The following is a 25,000-nucleotide window of genomic DNA, read 5'->3' on the forward strand; positions in this document are numbered from 1 at the left end:
CATGTCGAAAAAATAAAGAAATTAGTCTACATAATATTTTGAAATTGGTGAAAAATCCAAATTTTCTTTCACAAAAACCTATTTTATTACTCGGTGGCGTATAAAAAACTTTTTTTATACCCTAATAAACTGTTTCCAAACCCGGAAAAAACTATAATTTGAATAGTTTTTTTATTAGTGTTAAATGAAGTCTAAAAAAAATAATAATTGGATCCATGGAGTAACATGCCCCGGACACTAACCTTAATGGCCCCTACTTAATTAACATTAGAGAGCAATAAATTGAAAATCCGGAAATTTGATCGGAAAATATTTTTAGAAAATGTATATACCAAGGTACTGAAATAATAATTTAAAATTTAACAACTACTTTCCAATGCGAAGACAAAGTATTTAAACTAAATTTGCGTTACTAATAATAAGTGCTTTAATATTTTTTTAAATAATATTCAAAATGGCGAGACTAAAAGCTAGAGCTTATATATTTTTTTATATTTTTTTATATTTTTTTAAATAATATTCAAAAATTACGAGACTAAAAGCTAGAGCTTATTTATTTGAAGAAGAAAGCCTGATAGAAAACTCAACTCAGATAACTTTTGCAACAAATAAAGAATTAATTCTTAACTTTCAGTTTAAAAGATCTAGTAACAAGTTAACTCCATCCAAAAGGTTTATTGGTTGTACTGATGGGCCCAATAAATTTGCAAAGTGCTCCGGACTTGTCAATTGCCCAGACAACTGTATTCTTTTTGCAGTAAAAAAACCATGGTTAGACGGAGGTTATAAAGATGGATTATTAACGGATAAATCCATAAGGTAAGTTTTATAATTTCAATTTATAATAAAATAGTTATTATAAATTTGTATAATCATTCGAACTTAATAAGCTAGTAGATGATTAAGGTTTTTTTGTAGTACCACTGCAACTAATTTTTTTAGTTGTTATTACGTGTGGATTATAGCTTAATAATGCAAAATATAAGGTGCATCTTAAAGTTAATATTTCTATTTTATTTAATGTATTATCTTAATTTTTTCAGGAATAATATTACTCGTTTAATCGATAGTTGGGAGACATTAAAGAAAAGTAAGAATAAAGACTCTAAAGCAGCAGAGAAATCTAGGGAAGAATTCAAAAAGAAGGGGGAGCAGGTATTTTGGATTGGTAAAGATAATATTAAGGAAATCTTAAAAAAAACGAGCCTTGATAAACTTTCATACTATGTTGATATCCAATTTTTAAAAGACCAAAAGTCCAGTCGTCTAATGACTTTGGGGAGCAAAGACATGAGATATAAAACGGTAAATAAAGATAAGAAGCCTTTAAAAAGTTGTAATATTAAACAGTTACCCCAAATAGACAAATCAACTACAGATCTAGAGCTTCTCTCAGATATCAGTGACGTGAGTACAGAATCAGATATTTCTTTTGATTTATCGCAACTCGGCCCAAGTAACGCAAAACAAGAGTTAAGGAAAGGTTTTGTTAAAGATATTGCCATGACATCAGTCTCAAAAAATATTTCATCAAGAGATCTAGTGCATGTATGTACGGATTTAATCGTAAGTTCAGGCGGAAATGTGGCTGATTTTTCAGTGTCTCATTCAACTATTTGGCGAGCTCAAAAAAAATCTATTCGGGAAAATGCTGAACAATATAAGAAAAATGTAAAAATTGCTACCACTAAAGCTACTTTTCCCATAATAGCACATTTTGATGGAAAAATTATCGAAGACATCACAGAAGGTATAAAATCAAAAAGAGATCGATTTGCGGTCTCGGTAAATATTGATGGTAAAATGAAGCTCCTTGGCATTCCAGCAATTGATCGTGGTACTGGACAAGCTCAATACGATGCTTTAGTTAAAATACTGGATGAGTATGGAATATGTGATGACGTGAAAGGTTTATGTTTTGATACAACAGCTACAAATACAGGAAGACTTTCTGGTACAAATGTCAGGTTTAGTCATAAACAAAACTCAATTCTACTAGAGCTGGCTTGCAGGAGGCATGTTTATGAGTTACATCTAAAACACTTCTGTGAAAGACAGTGCAGTGGAAAAACTAAATCTCCAGAAAACCTAATGTTTAAACGGTTCCAATTAAACTGGAATGACATTAAAAGTAGCATTGACTCTTCAAAGTTTGTAAAATATGACACTCAATCTATTGCTACCACTTTCTTAGAAATCCATAAACTCGATGCTGTAAAATATTGCGAGATTGCTCTAAAAAAAAACACTTTTCCCAGAGGAGACTACAAGGAGTTATTGAAACTAACCCTAATGTACTTATGCCCTGAAAGAGATTTTAAAATTCAAGCTCCAGGGTGCGTGTCTCATGCACGTTTTATGTCCAAAGCTATTTATTATCTCAAGATTCGGATATTGAGTTTGCAACTGTCTTATGAATTGACAGACGATCAAAAGAACGAAGTGCAGTCTACTGCTGAGTTTATCTCAATCTTTTACACCGTCTGGTTTTTAAAAACCTCTTTACCTTACGCTGCGCCTTACCAAGATATAAAAGCCTATTGGCAAATGACAAAATATAGAGGTTACGTAAAACAATATGTTCAGAATTCTGAAACAATTTTAAATGGAATTGATGCCACAATGGTTTCAATGGAATCACATTTATGGTACCTTGATGAAACTTTAATTCCGCTGGCTCTCCTAGACCAAGGTATTTCTGTTGCAGAGAGAGAAGAAGTTGCAAAAATGGTCTTTTCGAAACCAGTTCCTGAATTTTTTCGGCATTCCGAAAAATTAAATTTGTTAAAAACTCTTAACTTTAACCTAGAAAAACCACCAAGTATTGCCCAACTAGTGGGAGAAAACTCTTGGTTCATATTTAGTTTGTTAAACCTTACTAAGCTAAATGATAAACTTTGGTTAAACAGCCCGGCACCACTATGGGAGTATATTGAACAGTTTAAGATTTTTTCCCAGTTTTTTTCCAACCTTGCAGTGGTTAACGACGTTTCTGAAAGATCTATTAAAGTTGTATCAGACTTTGTAAATAACGTTCACAATGAAGACGATCGTCAGGACTTACTGCTAGCTATTCACCAAAGGAGAGAAAACCTTAACAAGGCAAAGACTAAAGAAGATTTGCAATTAGCATATCAAGCAATTGCAAAATAGATAATATAGTTTTTAAATGATGACTTTTATTTAATGATGTAATATTGATTTGTAAATATGTATTTTTTATTTAATTATACTTAAACATATCATTCTTTTTTATTTTTTATTTTTTACAAAACCAAAAAAAACTTTGCAACAATACCAAGAAAATCATTTAAAGTTGAAAAGCTACCATATACTTTCTAATCTTGAGGCAATAAAACTAATAACAACAATACCACTTTTAACAATGTTGCAGTAAGTTCATTAAGTCTTTTTTATTATAAAAATAACTAAAATAAACAATTGTTATTAGGCTATTAAGGTTAGCGTAAGGGTTAGGTTACCTCGAAGGATAAAAGAAATTTTTTTTTAGACCTGTATATACCTCATTTGACACTATTATTAAAAAAATCTAGGTTATTGATTTTTCCGCGTCTGGAAACAGTTTATTAGAAAATCAAAAATGTTTTTTATACGCGATTGAGTGATAAAATAGATTTTTAAGATGGAAAATTTGGATTTTTCACCAATTTTAAAAGATTCTGTAGACTAATTTCTTAATTTTTTCAACATGCTCCATTTATGTGATTAATATTCAATCTAACATATAACATTTAAAAGAATAAAAAAAAAATTTCGATAAATTTTAAGGTCCCCGCCAGGCCTTTAAAACACCCATCATTTTTGGCCCAAAATCGAACTGGCGGGGACCCTAAAAATTAAATTTTTTTTTTTTTTTTTGCTCAAACTTATTTTTATACAAATAGTCAATTTATAAATCGGTTCGCAAGTTCGATTTCGAAAATTGATAAAATATGATATATATATATATATATATATATATATATATATATATATATATATATATATATATTTTTATATATATATATATATATATATATATTTATATATTTCTAAAAAACATTTTAGAAATATATATATATACTTTTTTTTTGCGGAAAAAACCATATTTATAATTTTCATGTATATATATATATATATATATATATATATATATATATATATATATATATATATATATATATATATAGATCTATAGTTTGTTGTCTTTGGGAAGAGCGGAAGGAAAAAAGTGATTCTTACACCAACACATACGTCACTTTTAATTACTTTTGACTTTCGTCCAACATTTGCGTGTTGGACGAAAGTAAAATCCATTAATTTAATTACAAATAAATCGTTTTTAAAAAAAACCACAAAAACGCAAATTTAATTGACCAGAATGTTTTAAAAACATTCTGAATGTTTTTAACAATATAAACAATATTTTTATATTTATTTTTTTTAATAAAATGTTTTTATTTTTTTTTACTGTAAATCATGCACGGAGTGTTGCTACATCGACTATCTTATAGCCTGACTCGCAGGGGAGTGCTGCTACATCGTATATATATATATATATATATATATATATATATATATATATATATATATATATATATATATATATATATATATATATATATATATATATATATATATATATGTATATATATATATATATATATATATATATATATATATATATATATATATATATATATATATATATATATATATATATAGATATATATATATATATATATATATATATATATATATATATATATATATATATATATATATATATATATATATATATATATATATATATATATATATATATATATATATAGAACTCCTATATGTTGTCCGAAAGTTTTTTCCATATTTTGTTGACAAAAAGTAAAAATTAAAATGCAAGACCAGAATTTTTTTTTTTATCAATTAATGGACTGCCTGCCCAAACCAAACCCTCAGTCAATGTAGCAGCACTCCGTTGCGAGTCAGGCTATTTGTCAGTCGATGTAGCAGCACTCCCTTGCGAGTCAGGCTATTTGTCAGTCGATGTAGCAGCACTCCCTTGCGAATCAGGCTATAACATAGTCGATATAGCAACACTCGGCGCATGATTTATAGTAAAAAAAACAAAAATAAAAACATTTTATTAAAAAAAACAAAAATAAAAACATTGTTTATATTGTTAAAAACATTCAGAATGTTTTAAAAACATTCTGGTCAATTAAGTTTGCGTTTTTGCGGCTTTTTTAAAAAACGAATAATTTGTAATTAAATTAATGGTTTTTACTTTCTGACAACACGCAAATGTTGGACGAAAGTCAAAAGTAATTAAAAGTGACGTATGTGTTGGCGTTTTTCCTTCCACTCTTTCCAAAGACAACAAACTATAGATCTATATATATATATATATATATATATATATATATATATATATATATATATATATATATATATATATATATATATATATATATATATATATATATATATATATATATATATATATATATATATATATATATATATATGGTATGGTTTTTTCTGTAAAAAAAAGAAAAAAATACCTTAAACCCTTAGTTGATGTAGCAGCAACACTCTGGTTTGTTTCCCCTATATCAGTTGATGTAATTTTTATAAGACTAATTAGTTCATTTAATAATTTTAAGTTTTTAATGGTTCCAATAAAGACTATTGAAACCTTTTTCAGAATCTCTGATTATGTTGTATTAATATTTAATTAATTTTAATAGATTTATAATAAGTTAAGTTTATAAAATTCAGTAAAATTGCATATTGTTAAAAAACATTTTAAAAAGTCTCTGTTGAAATAAAGTGTTAAATGTGGTTGAAATAAAATTAAATGTGGTTGAAATAAAATTAAATGTGTGTTAAATGTGGTTGAAATAAAATGTTAAATGTTACTTCAAACTACACTAAAATCTCTCTGACACTTCCCATGATTTTTTAACACTTTCCATGGTTCTCCAACACTTTCCATGATTCTCCAACACTCTCCATGATTCTTCCACACTTTTCATGATTCTCCAACACTTTTCATGATTCTCTCACACTTTTCATGATTATTACATTATTATTAAACTAATATTAGAACATTGTATTATATTTTTTTTATTTGATTTATTTTTATTGTATTTTCAGAATTTTCTGATGCTAGTTATGATATACTCTTGAAAGCTCTAATGATTGGAGAGTCTGGAGTGGGAAAAACTGCTTTTGTTACTCGTTACCAGGATCCACTAAAAAAACTACCAATGAGATTTCTTCCAACATTGGGTTTGTTTCTTTTTTAGTTACTTGATGTTTTTTTTAAGTTCAATGTCATGCTATAAATTATGTAAATCACTTTTGAATCAATAAATTAAGGTAGGAAACTCTAATGTTCTTTCTGAGCAATAAAGTTTATTAATGGGTTATTCCATATGAAATTATCCATATCACTCTTGTATCTCAGAACTGGTTCATATTTACTTTACATGCAAGTCATTATAAATAAATAAAAACTGCACAAATTTTAACTAAAAGTACACATCAGTCTGCATCAAATTTTCTAAAAGTGTTATTATTAAGGATTATAAAAATAGCATTCTCAAGAAATTTAATAATAACACTCTCAGGGCTTGATAGTTTCAAAAAATGTCTCATTTATCCAATTTTTATTCTAAAATATTGACTTGTAAATTATTGCTTTTTGGAGCTTAAATGGAGGCTGTCACCTAAAATCCTGTTAAAAATTTTAATTATATACAATAACTTTGTCTTGGGCTACTGAAAAATAATGTACTCAAAAATATCTTTTCAGATTTTTTTTTTAAATAAATTTAGCAACCATTAAACTCTCTTGTATTGATTATAGTTTTTATGATTACTTAAGAATTTGTTAATAAAATAAATTTGCTCTTCTGTTCAGGAGAGCAAATTTATTTCCTGAACAGAAGAGTCTCTACAAATAATTTTACTATTTGTTACAAACAATTTTAAATTTGTTTTCAAATGTTTGCTGCTCAAGAGATTTTTGAATAAAATTTCGAATTTGTTATTTTTAATAACCAAAGCTATTTTACAACTGCAACAAAATATTTTGTTTGAAACAAAAACATTTTGAAAACTCAAAATGTTTTCATTTTGTTGTACATTAAGTTGTATTTTAGAAATACAACATTAAGTTGTATTCTAAAATACAACATTAAGTTGTATTTTAGAAATACAACATTAAGTTGTATTTTAGAAATACAACATTAAGTTGTATTTTAGAAATACAACATTAAGTTGTATTTTAGAAATACAACATTAAGTTGTATTTTAGAAATACAACATTAAGTTGTATTTTAGAAATACAACATTAAGTTGTATTTTAGAAATACAACATTAAGTTGTATTTTAGAAATACAACATGAAGTTCTATTTTAGAAATAAACATTAAGTTCTATTTTAGAAATAATTTTTCATTATTAGTTCATTTAATTTAAAAATAAACTGGGGGAGAAAGAAATATGCAGGAGATCCCTCCCAGGTTTATTAACATTAAAATTAGAAACATAAAGTTGAAGTTTTGTAATATATTATTTAGCAATTAGGTTTGGGCTGAGGATTGATATTTTAAAGTTAAGCAAAAGTATATTTTTTCAAAAGGTTACACTTTGCTTTTTTCTGTTATCTTAAACAATGATATTGAGAAATTTATTTTTTTTATTTTTTTTTAGTTGGTAAATAAAGAATAATTATGTTAAATATGAATAAATGTGACAGAAGAATTCTTAACATTAATTGCCATAAAAATTGTTCAATAAAGTGTTTTTATTGTTAATATTTCATTTTATCATAATATTTTTGTCGAGAGAAATAATAAAGCAGTTTTTTTGCAACACGCAAGGAAAGTAAAAAATAACAGTGTAAAAAGCGTGAATTTGCAGCAAATGTTACAAAAAATAAGTAGAAACTGATGAAAATTTTACAAAAAAAGTGGGGAAAAACTGAACAAAAAAACAACATTTAACAAAAAAAAGTGAGAAAACGTATAAGTTGATCACAGACATCAAACATAAATCGTATAAGTTTAGATATACTCACAATTATATACTTACAATTAATAAATTACAAAAAATACATACAATTCTAGGCCTAACCAAACTAGAAGATAGACGAGTTAGAAATGATTTAATTCAAAAATATAAGATTGCACATAGTTGAGAAAATTGAGTTTGTTGTGCCTTAAATCTACGTGCAAAGGCTTTTCCAGTTTAACCTTCGTGGCAATAGCTTAAGACTAGCTTAACCATTAGTCAAGAACTGTGTCGAAAGAGAAAAGTTCTTCACAAATCGCGTAGTCAACGCATGGAATGCGTTTACGATCAAGCATTGTTAACTCTTTTTCAACCGACGCATTCAAAAGTTGGTTTGGCGCACTAACAGTATAAGTATAAATACATTGTGTGTCCAATATTTGTCAGCATAGTGGAGCCTGGTGCTGCACTCTTCATCAATATATTATAAACATTTTATTCTTCATGGAATAAAATTTTTATAAATACTATTAATTTCTGAATAAACAAATTAAAAAAAAAAAGTTTGATACCTCTATTAAATTTTTCGGGATTTTATCAGTCTTCAGTGAAGCAAAAGTTTGAGTATACTATAGACAGTGTTGCAAAAATGGTGTCATTAACATATAATATTGAAGACACTTCTTTAACAACAGAAATGAACATTTAAAATAAGAACATAAACAAAGATCATGATCATATTAATGTATGAAATCAAAATAAGAGAATTCAACTAACTTTATTTGAATCAACTCAATTTGGTGTAAAGTGCAAATGTTAACACTTAAACCAGAATCATATGAAAAATATAAAATTACTTTAAAGTTTCTGAGTATCTTATTTGAATAAATAATGGATGAACAAGGAATTTTTTGATTGCCAAAAAAAATTTGAAACCCCATCAGACACATTTACTAAAATACAGTTTCTCAGCAATGCAATTATATGAAATATAAGTTATGAGAATTTTATGGTTTTTACTGTTTTTTCTCTTGAAAATGCTAAATGTATGCTGCACAGGTCTGACATTTTCTATTATTCAAGCATTTACAACTTGCAAGAGTTTGTAGACCATGAGCTAAAAGATTTATCATTCAAGCAATGGCAGAGTACAGTTTGTATGACTCTACTGTTACCTTCATTGCTACTAAATGAAATTAATGATTTCTTATGTGACAACATTGACAAACTTACCACACATTCATATATTGAATATATATTGGTGGGAGTTGGAAGTTGCCCCTCTTGCTTCCTAAACTAGTCAGTCCTAAATAATATTATAAATTTATTAATAAATTTATAATATTATTTAGGGCTGACTATTAATTAAAAATGTATTAAAAGATATTTCAATGCCTATTATTATAAAATTGTTAAAATATTCAGAAAAGATGTTTTTTTTTAATACATAATTTCATTAGTTTGATCGAGTATTAGATAAATAAAGTAAAACAAATAAAGATAAAGTAATAATAAGTAAACAATTTTTTTTCCATGGATGGTAATAAAGTAATAAACTTTTTTCTATGGATTTTAGTTGACAGGAAGGTGGGGCATTTTTGCTTCAAAATTTGGTAATTTACAAAATAATTTGCAACAGTTTACACAATTGATAGTTTACATTTTCAAATTAAGTTAAATAAGTAAGGCATCTTGAAACTATCAAGTCCCTAGAGTGCTAATTTTGAATTTCAGCTTATTACTAAAATGCTAAATCAGCAAATGTACCAAAAACTTAAATTCATTGATTATTGATGAGTTATTGATGAGTTTAAGTTCAACAACTTCAACTTCAATACACTTTTAAGTTAAATAACTAAGCACGCAACATAAAAAAGTAATAATGTTTTAGCATGGTTTTTTTACATGCGATTACAAAAGTATTTCAAATTTCAGATAAAATGAATCTATTTATAATTACTTTTAAAAAAACCATGCTAAAACATTGCTTTCTTTAAAAGCGCGCTTATTTTTTTTAATTTTCTTATTTTTAAAGTGAAGTAATGTTTGTCTGCATACTAAAGATTTTTTAAGTTTTGCTAAAATATATATAATCTAATCTAGTATATGTATATATATATATATATATATATATATATATATATATATATATATATATATATATATATATATATATATATATATGTATGTATGTATGTATGTATGTATGTGTATATATATATGTGTGTGTGTATATATATATATAAATATATATATATACACACACATATATATATATATATACAATATAATTTTATTCATTTTTTATTCATTTGGCAACCATAACAATATGATTTTTAACCATAACTTTTATTATTAAATACTTAATATTATAAATATAATATTATCAATATTAAGTATTTAATAATAACTTAATACAATAACTTATTAAATACTTAATCGGATATTATATTTTTTTAAGGTTTAAAAAAAGAAAAGTCAAAACAACTTTTATTTAATTTTTAGTTCCCTTTTTTTTTATTTCTTCAAGTTATACGTTTGTTTATAAGTAAATAAACTTAAAGAACTATAAAGAGAAAAATTTGCTATTTTGTATTAATGGATAAAAGTTTTATAGTCGTAAGGTTGTTGCATATTAGTTATCATTAATTTGCGCGCACTTTGCAAATGCATTAAAAATTGTTTTGAAATAATAAAAAATTGATAAAATTCAATAAGCATCTTTGTTATATATAATAACTTATTAACTAGAATAAAGTTATTTGAAAATAAAACTTCCTTTAATTTAATAAAAAAAATTTTTGAATAAAAAAAATTATTTGAAAATAAAACTCGCTTATTTGTAGGGTTGACAGACGTCCAGCTTTTACGAAAGAGAGCACAGTAAAAAAATTTATTTTTACAGGTAAGGCGCTGTATGCTCCTCCGTAAAAGCTGGATGTCTTGCAACCCTACTTATCTGACATATTAAATTGAATTAGATATGGCCTATTAAAAGTGTACAGCCTAATATTCAGCATTTTTGCCAAAAAAATAGAAAGCCATTAAAAAAATAAAAACGCTATAAAATCAAAACAAACAAAGGAATAAGAAACATTTTTATTTTTGCAACTACTTTTTGTTCCGATAGAAATAAATTTTCTAACAGAAATAACTTTTTTTTTCAATAGAAATAAATTTTTATTTAATAAAAATTGACTTTGCTCAAATAATGTAGTATTATTTATATATTTTGTTATTCCACATTAATAAAAACATCTTATGTTAACTTTATATTTATATCAACTCTAAAAAAAGATAACGCTATAGACTAACTATAATATCCACACAGTGTTTATTAGTAATTACTTTTTTTTTAATATTACAATATATATTAGTTATATATGTAAAATATATTACTGTAATATATTACTGGCTTGTTAGAGATTTATTCACAGTATCAGATGCTCAGAACAAAGTAAGTTTTTATTAAGCAAACTAAATAAAAAACAAACTTAGCAGTTGTTCAGAATGACAAAACAGTATTGATAATAACATTAAAAGTAAAATATAAAATTGAAAAAGATTTACCATCATAAATTGTCAATATATTGTTTAACTGTTAACATTTACTAAACCATTTTTTAATTTTTTGCTATATAACCTGATATATATTAGATGCATTCTCTACTACTTCTGACAGAGATATCTTCAAAGGGGATGACTGGAGTCAAAAATTTGTTGAAAAAATATTTTTAGTTGTTAACTTATTTGATATCATCATTAAATAAACTTTTAATTTTAGTAACTCATTCAGAGCACAAAACATTTCAAATCAAAACATCTTTTAAGAAACCAAAAGTTAATGCCACTCATCTATTGATGCTGTCTAAACTTACTCACAATTATAATCATAACTCAAAAGATCTTTAATTAAAAAGAACTATTTAACTACTGCAACTGAGCAGAAAGATTTAGATTTTTATCTACAATGCCATAGCTAATTAAAGTTTAGGTTTTTATTATTTTGTTTAAATTTTCCTGGATTTAATACTTTTTTTGTAAGTTTTGAGGTTTTATATAAATCTGCTGTTAAAATAATTTCCTGTTTAACTGTAGCATCATCTTTGAATTTAGTATACCCAAATGGCAGAAGTCTGGATAATTTATCACATTTTAAAGTAAATCCACAACTCCATAAAATAAACTTTTTTAAAGCCATTTTTATCTATTGATAGCAATCCATTAAATATTTTAAAATTACTCGCATGATAATTGTACACTAAGCTTGCACACCAAAAGCACTGTTTAAAAAAAATAGTCAAAGTTTCAATGGTTTCATTTCTCAATCAATTACTATCAATTTTTATAACTGAGGTAATTAATCTAATATATGTATATATATATATATATATATATATATATATATATATATATATATATATATATATATATATATATATATATATATATATATAAAATATATATATATATATATATATATATATATATATATAATATATATATATATATATATATATATATATATATATATATATATATATATATATATATATAATCAATTTTTATAACTTAGGTAATTTTTATTATGTACGGAATGTTCTTATTATTTAATGAATGTTTTTTAAAAATTTCTATTGTATTATTTATATACCATTTATGTATACCATTTTCAAAAAGTTCAGACCTGTTTCACCAGAGTATTTTGTATATTTCTGTATATGCATTTCTTCAAATGTTAAGCAGATATCTTGCAACATTTGGGTCACTTTTAAGTAATAATTTTGCATATTGTATTGTACCAATATTACCAAATTGTATTTTCAATAAAGAAAGCAGTGGAAAATCTTTCAAAAGAATTTTTAATGGTGATATAATGTATGCTTTATTTTTTTTTTGTTTGTAAGTTATTCAAAAACCAAAACAAACCAAAAAAAAAAAGATTCTGCCTGATTTTGTACATAAGTAGCAAATTGTTCAAACATACATATGCAAGACATTTTTATGACTATAAAAATACACTGTGTAAAGATAATAGACAATTCTTATAAAATATTTTCATATCTCTGCAACTTGTATAATAATCTCAATAACTTCTGGTATGTAAACAATATCTTGTGGTATTAAATAACTCAATATGTGGTATTAAGTATTTCAATAACTTCTAGTATTGAACAATAACTTGTGAAATACAACATGGTAATTAAGTTTTAACATTTGGTAGCTACATACCTTACCAGCAATGTATTTAAAATTGTATGCTCAATATTTTTTTAGTATTTACAATGTTAAACATTCTGGAACAGAAATGACCAGATGACTAATTACAAGAATCTCATAAATACATAATTATTTGTAATAGTTATTTGCCCGTGACACTTGGATGTAGAGTAGGTATTGTCTATAATCTTTTGATAAGCAGGATATTTTAGCATGCTATCCTTGTTTTATTAGGCAGAATCTTTTAACCAGTTCTCATTGTTTTATTTCTGGTTTTTGCATCCATTTAAAACAAACATGACATCCATTTAAAACAACCATGACATTCATTTAAAACATCTTGACAATTAATTAAAACAATCATGATTTTCCATTAAAACATTTACATCTCAACGTTCTATATTATTCAAAAAAAAGTTTTTCTTTATATATTTATTTATCTAATATTATATAAATTTATTTTTAATAATATTATATTAATTTATTTTAATTTAATGGAATTTATTTTAATTTTAAATGGATGCCATATTTGTTTTAAATGGATCCAAAACCCGGTAAGGCGTACACATATGTATGCATATTTATTAAGTTTCAATTATTCCATGCTGTTTAGGTACACATTTTTTACATGGTCTTATCTTATTGGGAAAACAACCATAACATTCATTTAAAACATCCATGACGATCAACACCTTTTTATTATATAATATTTATTTTGTCTATATCAGTGACTGCGCGTTTAGCTGCTTTGGATAAAGCGTTCTCTTCATACTCGGAAATACTCTGGTTCAAATCTCCATTTGGACAATTTTACTTTTTTTTCTTTAATATCTTATTGTTCGTATATTTGCTGTGACACCATTCCCCTATTCTTTTTTTATAGAATACACATCTCTCAACATCAAGACTCTCATGATATTTTTTAAGTAAGGCGTACACACATACTAGGTTTTTCACCCATTTAAAACAAATATGGCATCCATTAAATATAAAATTAAAATAAATTAATATAATATTAATAAAAATAAATTTATATAATATTAGATAACTAAATATATAAAAAAAATCTTTTTTTTTTTTGAATAATATAGAGCGTTGAGATTGCGCATGCTTTAAATGTTTTAATTGAAAATCACAATTGTTTTAGTTGATTGTCACGATGCTTTAAATGAATGTCAGGGTTGTTTTAAATGAATTTAATGGTTGTTTTAAATGGATGTCACGTTTGTTTTAAATGGATACAAAAACCCGTAAGCAGGATCTTATAGCCTGCTTTCCTTGTTTTGATATTTTTGATATTTGCTTGAAAATGTTTTGGAAATATAACAGATGAGTTAGTTGGCATACAGTTTAGCATATTTACAAATAACTTTATCATTTAAACTTTTTATGATTCGTAAGTAATCATTGATATTGACAAAACTTTTTGTAACTTTTTATGGTTTGTAATTTTTATTGACATTAAATGAAAATACTGTCACTACATCTTGTTTAAAATTGTTTAATAAATAGCCAACAAGACAACACCCAACAAGACAACATTCAATATTTGTTGTTCTATTAACAGAACTTTTAGTTTATTTCATACTTTCATCCAAAACCGTAAAAAATTGGCCTATTTTTTTTGGCAAAAATGCAGAATACTAGGATGTATGCTTTAAGTAGGCCATAAATTAGATGTTCATCAATAAATAAAGATACGAACATCAACGTTCATTTAAAAAAAACAATTTCTCATGCCCTGTTAGCATTCATAGCCGGTTTTTTGTGATATTTTAATGATTAGAATTCATAGCTGGTTTTTTGTGGTTTTTTTATAAATTTCTTACTCTTTTTAAAAACTTATTTGGTTCAAATGATTGAATTGATTCAAAAATCATATAAATTAATTTGTTTTTTGTGTTAATATACTGCCATAAAGAATTACTGTGTATTTTGTTAACTGTAGGCATTGACTATATCAAGATTGATCAAATTATTGATGGAATAAAAGTAAGAACACAATTATGGTAAGATTTTTTTTTTTTCATTACTTTAAATATCAAATTAAGTTTGACTACTAAAATGTTTTTTAATTTTGTTTAAAATCATAGAATTTAAAACTATTTAATGTTGCTATATACTAATGTTATAGAATTTTTTATTTTACTGCTGGTTTTTTTAAATATAAAGTAATTTTGATTTTTTCTTTGAAATTTGGAAACTTCATTGTCTATAAAAAATAAATTAAAAAAAATTTCAATTATTTGATTTTTTTTTTAATTCTTAATTTGTATTTACATTTTTTTATTGTTAAAATGTCAGCAAGTTAAAATTTTTAATATTGAGAAAATATAAATTGGTGTGATCAGTGATTTTGTTGTGATCAGCAAAGATTTATTTAGCTTTGCTAAATAAATCTTTTTAAAAAAAGATTTATTTAGCAAAGTTCCTATTTGTTATAAAAATTATGGTTGATGCAGTGTTAGAATATGATTGATGCAATGTTAGAACACATTTGGTGCAGTGTTAGAACAGGTTTGATGCAGTGTTAAAACACTTTTACAAAGAGTTTCATTTCTAGCAAAATGAAAAGGGAAATAAAAGTACTATTGGTTTCAATTAGCAAAATCTTTTACAAAAAAAATAAAAATTTGATTATTAAACTAAATTTAGAAATAGACATGCTTAAATAAAACCTTTAAAATTCTTTCCCCATAAGTACATCTATATGCCAAATATTTTTGTTATAGTTAGTTCATTAATATTAAATTTAACAAAAATTCAAATAAAAAACATTGCAACAGCTTTAATTGAATACTAAAAATTGGGTACTTTTCTCTAATTCTTATTTCAAAAGCTACTTGCAAAATATTATTAGGGTAGAAAGGAAAGATTTCTGTTGATCTGAATCCTAATATGGTATTTACTGTTGTAGTGCTGCACAGCGATGCTTCAGTAAATAACAGCAGAAACTACAGTTTTGACAGTGATCATCCAGAAATTATCTGTACTCATGTTTCGAATTTTTACTTGATGCAAGTAGCGCGATTGTTACTTTAATCAAGTTTTTTTTTACAATTTAAATATTTGCTTTTTTTGTTTCATTTTTTCATTTCATCATTCACATTCTCATTAAAACATTCTCATTAGAGTAGTTTACAGTAATTACTAAGCACAATCACAACACATATAACCTCAATATGGAAAATCGAAAATAAACCTGTGGCGTTATTGGCTGTAGTAACATATTTTATGTAAAACAGGTTTTTTTAATTTACATTGTGACCATTGGTTATTTTCACTTATCCAATATGGTATTACACATGAACAAACAAAAATAGCAAAAAAAAACAATAATTGATTTGAACAATAGTAAATAAAGTTGATACTTAATCACTGATTAAAAAAAATATCGGTCCAAAATCACTCTCTTTACACTGTATAGAATAAGTATTAATGAATCAAAATGACTATAAAATGGACAACAGTTCATTTCAAAAAATATAATTTAGTAACTCAGAAATGGTTTATCTAAGGAGTCCTGACATTGGTTTCTGATTGGCGCCACTTTGAAAAATGAAATGGCGTTATAAGCCACAGCATTATTAGACTACTTTACCCTATATATAGACACAGACACTGTTTTCCGTAACATAAGGAAAATTCCAAAAATTTTAACATTAAATAGATATTTAATAGAACTATAGCAGGTAACATTTATATTTCCGAGTTAATTTTTATATTGGTGTTTCTTTAAAGTGTATTCTTTATAATAAGAAATTTGCATTATTTTTTTTTTTTTCATGGTTTCCTTGGGAAAGCCAGTGGACCATGTCCACAGACATGGACCACTGTGCTGTGTTTAAAAATTAAGTAAATTAATTAATAGTAAAAAAAAAATTATCTTTTGCTTTACTTTAATAGGGATACAGTGGGGCAAGAAAGGTTTAGAACAATTACCAAAAACTATTTCAGAGGAGCAAAGGTTATCTATAGTGTTTCTGTTATTATTTTTTATTTTACATTCTAGGAACCTTTCTTTAAGTTAAAATAATTTTAGGGCGTGCTGTTGTTGTTTGATGTAACAGACCGTAATTCATTCAATAGAGTTCAGGAGTGGGTTTTATGTTTAAAACAGGTAGGACCAAACATGACATTATGGTATTGCTTTTTTGAATATATTTCAAGATTTTATATCTAATTTTTTAGGTGGAATGATTTTTATTTTCAAAATTTTATATATTTTGGTTTAGTTTAAATTAGAAAATGAGGAACTTTTTTTGGTTGGCAACAAAATTGATCTTGATGGTAGAATAATTCCTTATGAAGAAGGTAAACAGGTAGAGAAACTTTAAATGAATAAAAAATAACCTGAAAACTTGTTGTTACAATAGCAAACTTTATACTACTTTTTTTATAGAAAACTTTTTCAGAAAACTTATTGCTTTTAGTTATTTTCTGTAACTTCTTGCAAACTTCTCCTTGCAAATATTCTCTTTTAACTTATTGCAAACCTTATTTTGCAAATTAATTTTGCTATTTTTTTATTTATGAAGTAAATTTTATTGAGTAAACAATAATAAAAGTTTACTGTTTGTATTAACAAAACTTATATTTTGTAAAAGTTGCATATTTTGTAAAAAGAAATAGTTTCATAAAACTTAGTAATTTCGTAAGACTTACATATTTCGTAAAAAGAAATAATTTTGTAAAAATTACATATTTGGTAAAAAGAAATAATTTCATAAAAATTTGGGAAACCTTTTGTTTTAAGTTTGCTGCTGTAAAATTTCTTTTTGATTTTTACTTATAAAAAAATGTTGAAAATTCTTCAGATGTTTTTGATATTTAATTATTTTATATTTCTGTTTGATATATGATTTCTTGTCAGCTGAAGTAAATTTTTTTCAAAATTTATATAACTTCACATATACAAATAAGTAGATGCATGCTCGGTGTAGTTAAGGATATTTTAAAATATTATAGCGTCTGTATGACTGCGACATATTTCTTGTTGACTGCGACATATTTCCGTTAAACGATCAGATCAGTGAATTATAAAAAAAATTTAAAATCACAATCGCTTGTCCAAATTATAATAAGATTTTAAGTATGTTTTTTAGGTGAAATAAACATCGGCGTTTAATAATATGATCTGTTCTGATCATTTATTGGTAATTTTTCTTAATTATAAATTTTTCTTCAAAATGGTGTTCTTTAGATTCAATATTAGGGGTAGTAAAAAGGTTTTAAAAATTATATATAAAAAAGAAAAGTTTCTTTAAATATTAAAAAAACCTGAAACAAAATAAATTATAACATCTAAAGCTCTTGTTTGGACATAATACACTGATAAAATCATGCTTAATTCCAAATAAGATTTTGAATAATTTGCTAATACTAATTCCAAATAAGATTTTGAATAATTTTAACAACTAATTATGATTGTTAACAACTAATTATAATTTTGATTCAATTTTAAAATACAAAAAGCATTTACTTTGATAATTAAATAAAATAATTTATAATATAGTCAATTACTAACCCTTTTTCCAGCTAATTTCAGTATCATTTTGTAAATAATTTTTTTATAATTTTTAAAAATATACTCAAAAAAAATTATTTTTTTGAGTATATTTTTATTCAAAATGGGGCATACATTTCAATAAAAATTTTTATCAAAAATCTTAAAATGGAAAAAATCTCAAAAAATTTTTTAATACAGTATTATTTTACTAACTGTCATGACCCGTAAAATACGGGTCTTGGTAAATTCGTTTGTTTATGCGACACAACGGTCGCAAAAAGTGACCAACGGAGCCGTCCAGTCACGTAGATCTGGGAGATGTGAAAATAGAAGTAGATTGTAGATGATGTCATTGGGTGAGAATCATAAATGAATGTAAAGACTATTTTGTAGGAGGATGAAAATTTTAGGACTCAGGGATTAGGTGAACTCACGCTCTAGTCAGACTCAGGGATTAGGTGAACTCACGCTCTAGTCATACTAAACAAATGATAAAACAATGGTCTATGAGTAAACAAGTCAATATCGATCCGCTGGTTCATTAAAGGCAACCATGGCTAAAATTATCTTCTGTAAACTTTTATTAAAAAAAAAAAAAAAACAGAATTGGACCTTATTATTTTTTTCTTTAATAAGTTTCTATTCATTTTTTTTAGGCCATCTGCAGCTTATTAGCTTATAAAGACTCTTGCCCTGTTAATTTTAAAGAAAATTAAAGTTTTCTTGTTAACTCTTTTCTATAAGAAAGAAAGTTGTCTCTTTAATGCGTATTAAACACATTAAAACCTTCAACTCTATCAAGACAAAAGGATTTAAACCCATGCAAAGCACTTCAACCACTTTGGCATGCTATAATATTAAATTTTAACACTGTTTAATAAACCAATGACTTATTAAACTTTATAAAACGGCATATAAATGCTTTATAAAAATGCATACAAATGAAAATTAAGCAAATATTGCCACAATAAAATTTTCAATTAAAAGTAAATCTGTAACATTTGATATAATTTAAAATAATTTACATAATTTGAAGTTTATGTTAGATATTTGCATAGACTTTTGTTTACACAGATAAAATAGGAATCATGATGGATTGTGGTTTCTAAGAAATGCCTTATAGCTTTGTAAAATTAAAGATATTTTTATTTACACATTTATTAACAAATTAACAAAACTTAACAATTTTTAACAGTTTTCAATTGTATGTCTATATTAAATAAACATGTCATCTAATTAATCTAAAAAAATTGAATTAAAAAAGGGAAAAATACACCACATTTATTAACTGGAAATCAATTTATACATATCATTTATTCTTGTCATGATAAGAAGCCAACAATCTCTGATTGCTTGGAGGGGGCATTTGAGCTTGAGAAGGATCTCACTTCTGCTACAGCATGGGGCTCACAGTGGCTGGTGAACTTTAATTCAGATAAAACTCAATTTTTTTCAGCCAATCGTTATCGCAATAATTAGGATCTTCCTATATTTATAAACAGTAATGTACTCAATGAGTCATCTACCATTCACCTTCTAAGATTAACTCTTACTTCCGATCTTTCTTGGAAACCGTATATCAAATCCGTTACAAAATTAGCATTTGCTAAGGTTGCATCTCTTTATTGAGCTTGACGCTTTTTTACTCCGGATTCTATTCTCTATCTCTATAAATCTCAAATCCGTCCTTGTATGGAATACTGTTGCCATATCTGGGGTGGATGAGATATGGGCCCTCTATTTGATCTGCAATAAGCTGAAAAAGCATTGTAAGATATGTCTAAAATAAAAAAAAATTAAGGTATGATAAAAGAAGTAAAAACATTAAAGATTAACACTACAAACCAGTTAACCTGTTGCTGATGCTTGATGCTGTTGCTGATGCTGACAAAATATTGTAAGCATTTAATAAATAAAAAAAAGTAATTAAAAAGAGTAATTATAAATTTTTTACAGATAAAAACTCTTAAATAAAGCAAATTGAAAAAAATTATGTCTGCTCAGCAAGTGCTGCTAGCATAGAATGGTTAAATGTAATCCTCTATCATAAAATCCCTTTCATTACTTTGAAATGTATTTAATGCAAGATTTGCAGTAAATAAGTAAATACAAAACTAATAATAGAAAACCTTGATAAACAATCATATATTTGCTTCAAGTGAAGAAACTTGGAAATATTACAATTTCTTGAACTATTTTAATTTTTTTTATATATTTGATATTCTAAAGAAAAAAGGTCAATGATGCAATGCAGAAAAATTAAAATGTGTGTATGTATGTATGTATATGTATGTATATATATGTGTATATATATATATATATATATATATATATTCATATATGTGTATATATATATATATATATATATATATATATATATACATATACATATACATATATACATATATGCATATATACATATATATATATATATATATATATATATATATATATATATATATATATATATATATATATACACATATACATATATACATATACATATACATATACACTGGCGAGTAAAAAAAAGTGAACAGTACAATATTTCAGTAAATTATGTATTATTAATCAATTGACAAAATCAAAATCAACCCCAAACCATAATCTTGGAATTATGGTTTGGGGTTGTTTTTCTGCCAAAGGTGTGGGCAGATTGCATAGAGTCAAAGATGGATTACGAATAAATTCCAAAGAATACATTAGTATTCTACAAAAGTCTTTGCTTCCCACACTGGAAGAATTAGAAGAGGATGAAATTAAATTTCAACATGACAATGCTCCTTGCCATACGTCTAAACAAGTTAAAAAATGGCTCAAGGATAACAATATCTTCCTTTTTGAAAATTGGCCTGCCCAAAGTCCAGACCTTAATCCCATTGAAAATTTGTGGGACTATATGGATAAAGAGGTCCATAGAAATAATATTTCATCTTTGGATGATCTTTGGGCAGCCATAAAACAAGTTTGGGTTACGATACCTGACCGTTTGATAGCAAATTTAATTGAGTCGATGCCGCGTTGATTAAATGAAGTGATGAAAAATGGTGGTGGCCACACAAAATATTAATTTTTTTTTTCAAAATGAGTCGTATATATGTGTATGTATATGTATTTAACATAAGCGATATGTTATATTTTATGTATTATATTTTTAATTGATTAATAATACATAATTTACTGAAAAATTGTACTGTTCACTTTTTTTTGCTTGCCAGTGTATATGTATATATGCATATATGTATATGTGTATATATATATATATATATGTATATATGCATATATGTATATATGTATATATATATACATATCAATTTTTATTATTGAAAATTAATAAAAAAACAAAATTGTCTTGATAAATTTTTAAGAATTAAAATTTATAACAGTTTTTTTGTTTAAATGATAATATAGTACCAGGTTGCTTTATTCTTTTGAGTTAAACAGGTTATAGCCTAGGAGACAACAATGATCACAGCGCTTTAAGAAAGAAAAAAAAATTTTTAGATCATTAAAGTTATTTGAAGTTATGTGAAACAGATACAAATGAATAGAAAAAAAAAAGATATTGAGTGCTCCAAAACCAAAATATAACAAAATAAAATCAAGGCTATTTAAATACAGGTACAATAAATATATATATATATATATATACATATATATATATATATATATATATATATATATATATATATATATATATATATATATATATATATTTATAAACTACTGCATTATACTCTCACTATCAGATAATGGGCATTGACTTTCATTATTTTGAAATAGCAATGAAATAAGTATCAAGCTGATACTTATTTCATTGCTCAATATTTGGTGTTAGTCAATTATGGTTCTATTTTTCTTCTATAATCTCTATCAATGGCTGTGGCCGGAAAGCTGATAATTCTTTCTTTAATACTTTTGTCAGTAGCAATTTGAAATTGAACGAATACAACGTATTTCACATACTATTATTGTAAAATAATAAGCTTTTACTAGAATATTTGTTTAATAAAAGAAAATAGGATGTAGAATATAAAAATTGTGTCTTACCTATAATGACCTTTGTTTGCTTCCATGCATTGAGTATAACAAACATACTCTTTTACCAATTAGCTGTATTAAGATTGTTAGTTGATAAGCCGTTGTTGTTTGTAATCTTCTCCATTCAATTCAAGCAAGTTCATCTAAAATAAATAAAAAAACAAATGTAATATAATTGGTTATAAGAAAAGTTTCATGGTTCTTCACATGGGTATGTTTTAGACAGGTTTCCATAATGTGATATTTTTTATTAAAATATGACAAGGATAAATATAGTTTTGGTTTCTTTTGACAGTTTTATTAGTTAAGGATTGATATAGAATGCATTAAAGTCTTCTAACAACATGGTTGGATGCTTGTATACGCAGCCAATGATGATATTAGATTTTTTTGTGTTTACTGTTTCAATAAAAATGGATTCTAGTTCTTTTGCTTTATATATAATCAGATCATTTCTTGGTTTATATACAAATTTTTATTGATATACAATAGTACACCTCCAGCATGAGATTCAGTTGGCATTTGTTCATAGCAAAACCCATTAAGAGAGATGTTGGTAGAAGTAGTTTGGTTTTTTAAAAGTCTAGATTCAAATATTCCAATTATGTCATATTCACTTTTTGTAGATGTAGTAAATTTTCAAAAAGATTAATACTTTTTGTAAAAGAAGTAAGTTGAGATGAAGGATCTTAAAGGATAATTTGTTACTTGTAATATAATAAGATTATCAATATATCTTTGGATCTATTGGCATTTGATGTAGTGGTACTGTCAGTTTAATGAATACAATTTCATTATAGTCCCAAATATATGTATCCTAACTTGCCTATTTATTATGGGCAATAGTTAATTTTGTTTTTGGGGTTCAACTGTCAATGTTACCTCTATATTAGTTAACGTTAACAGTTGTATGTTTTATGCTGTAAATGTTAAATTTAAATCATAAGGGGTAAAATCATCATTGGAGTTTTGATAAACAAATAAAATAGAGATAACATTATTAATATATGACTTAGTTACTATACTAATTAAAAATTAGTATAGTAACTAAGTCAGGTAATTTATTTGATTCATTGCATGAATCAAATAAATTACCTGACTTAGTTACTATACTAATTTAAAAATAACATAAGGTTTATCCTTTACTACAGAAGTCATCAAATTAAAAAATTGTCGGTCTTATTACTAATTAAGCTGATAAAGCAAAGTTTTCGATCTTATTACTGATTAAGCAGGTATTAACAGATTATTAAGTTTTAAGAGTACCTCATTGCGTGGTCAAAAATAAATAAAGAGAAATATTAAAAGACCAAGTATGGTAAAAACTCTGTGTCAAAGGCGCAAGAATGGGTAACAGCAGCAGCGTTAAATTAAGTATTAATTATCTAAATCAATCAATTTAATAAATGCACAATTTACTGAATGCACAATTTACTGAATGCACAAAATAAAATTTGAAGATTTAATGAAAGTTAACATTATTAGAACATTTTTTGTTACTTTGAAAAGTTCTATAAAATTTTCAGTCTCTTATTCAAATTTAATCAAAAATTATTTAAATCATTTTTACTTCCTTTTTAATAATGTCAAAAATATTTATTGTTTTTATTAAGTTTCAAATTAAACAATACTTAGTTCATTTTTTTTTATAAATACGTTTTACAAAAATTATATTCATAAGTTTTTTATTATATTTTTAAATTTTTTACTATATTAAATTTTTTAGTTATTTTATATCATATTTAAAAAAAAAATTGTATGGTGGGGTGGGGTATGGTGGGGTGGGGTTTTTCAGAAGAAAGGGCTTAGTTAGAAGTTTTTTTTTTCTGTATGTTATAGGTGGTTAAAACATAGGTTATAGTTATGTTATAGGTGGTTTAAATTTTAATTAGCAGCTTACTAGGCAAATTCTTAAGTATATTTTTTTTATTCAAAATTTAAACTAAAATTTTTATAAAAATTCTTAAACATCAAAAAAAGTGTAATAAAAATGGGCTCTAACGTATAGAAAATGTTTTATCTGGATGAAAAGCTAGATAATTAGGTTTAATTGGTTTTAAGATGAAAAAGTATTTTTTTGAATTTACGACATAGTTGGGTGAGGTAACTTTAAGTTCTTTCTTAAACAAAATTTCATCATGCTATAGACTTTTTATAAATATTTTAAATTTCGAATTTAAAATTCGAATATAATATATTATATTGGAGA

The 25,000-nt window shown here is 25.1% G+C and overlaps 1 protein-coding gene across 1 annotated transcript in view; it reads left to right on the forward strand.

Moving 5' to 3' along the window:
• The window catches only part of LOC101241287 (uncharacterized), a 29,181-nt gene that overhangs the window by 1,762 nt on the left and 2,419 nt on the right, over positions 1–25,000 (forward strand). Inside the window, exons 2-6 of the mRNA XM_065805424.1 lie at positions 6,160–6,294; positions 15,190–15,250; positions 17,148–17,208; positions 17,284–17,361; positions 17,477–17,563. Coding sequence (XP_065661496.1) covers positions 6,160–6,294; positions 15,190–15,250; positions 17,148–17,208; positions 17,284–17,361; positions 17,477–17,563 — 422 coding nt within the window. The remainder of the gene's footprint in view (positions 1–6,159; positions 6,295–15,189; positions 15,251–17,147; positions 17,209–17,283; positions 17,362–17,476; positions 17,564–25,000) is intronic.

This window comes from Hydra vulgaris, chromosome 09 (assembly GCF_038396675.1).
Source record: "Hydra vulgaris chromosome 09, alternate assembly HydraT2T_AEP".
In the NCBI taxonomy this organism is placed as follows: domain Eukaryota; kingdom Metazoa; phylum Cnidaria; class Hydrozoa; order Anthoathecata; family Hydridae; genus Hydra; species Hydra vulgaris.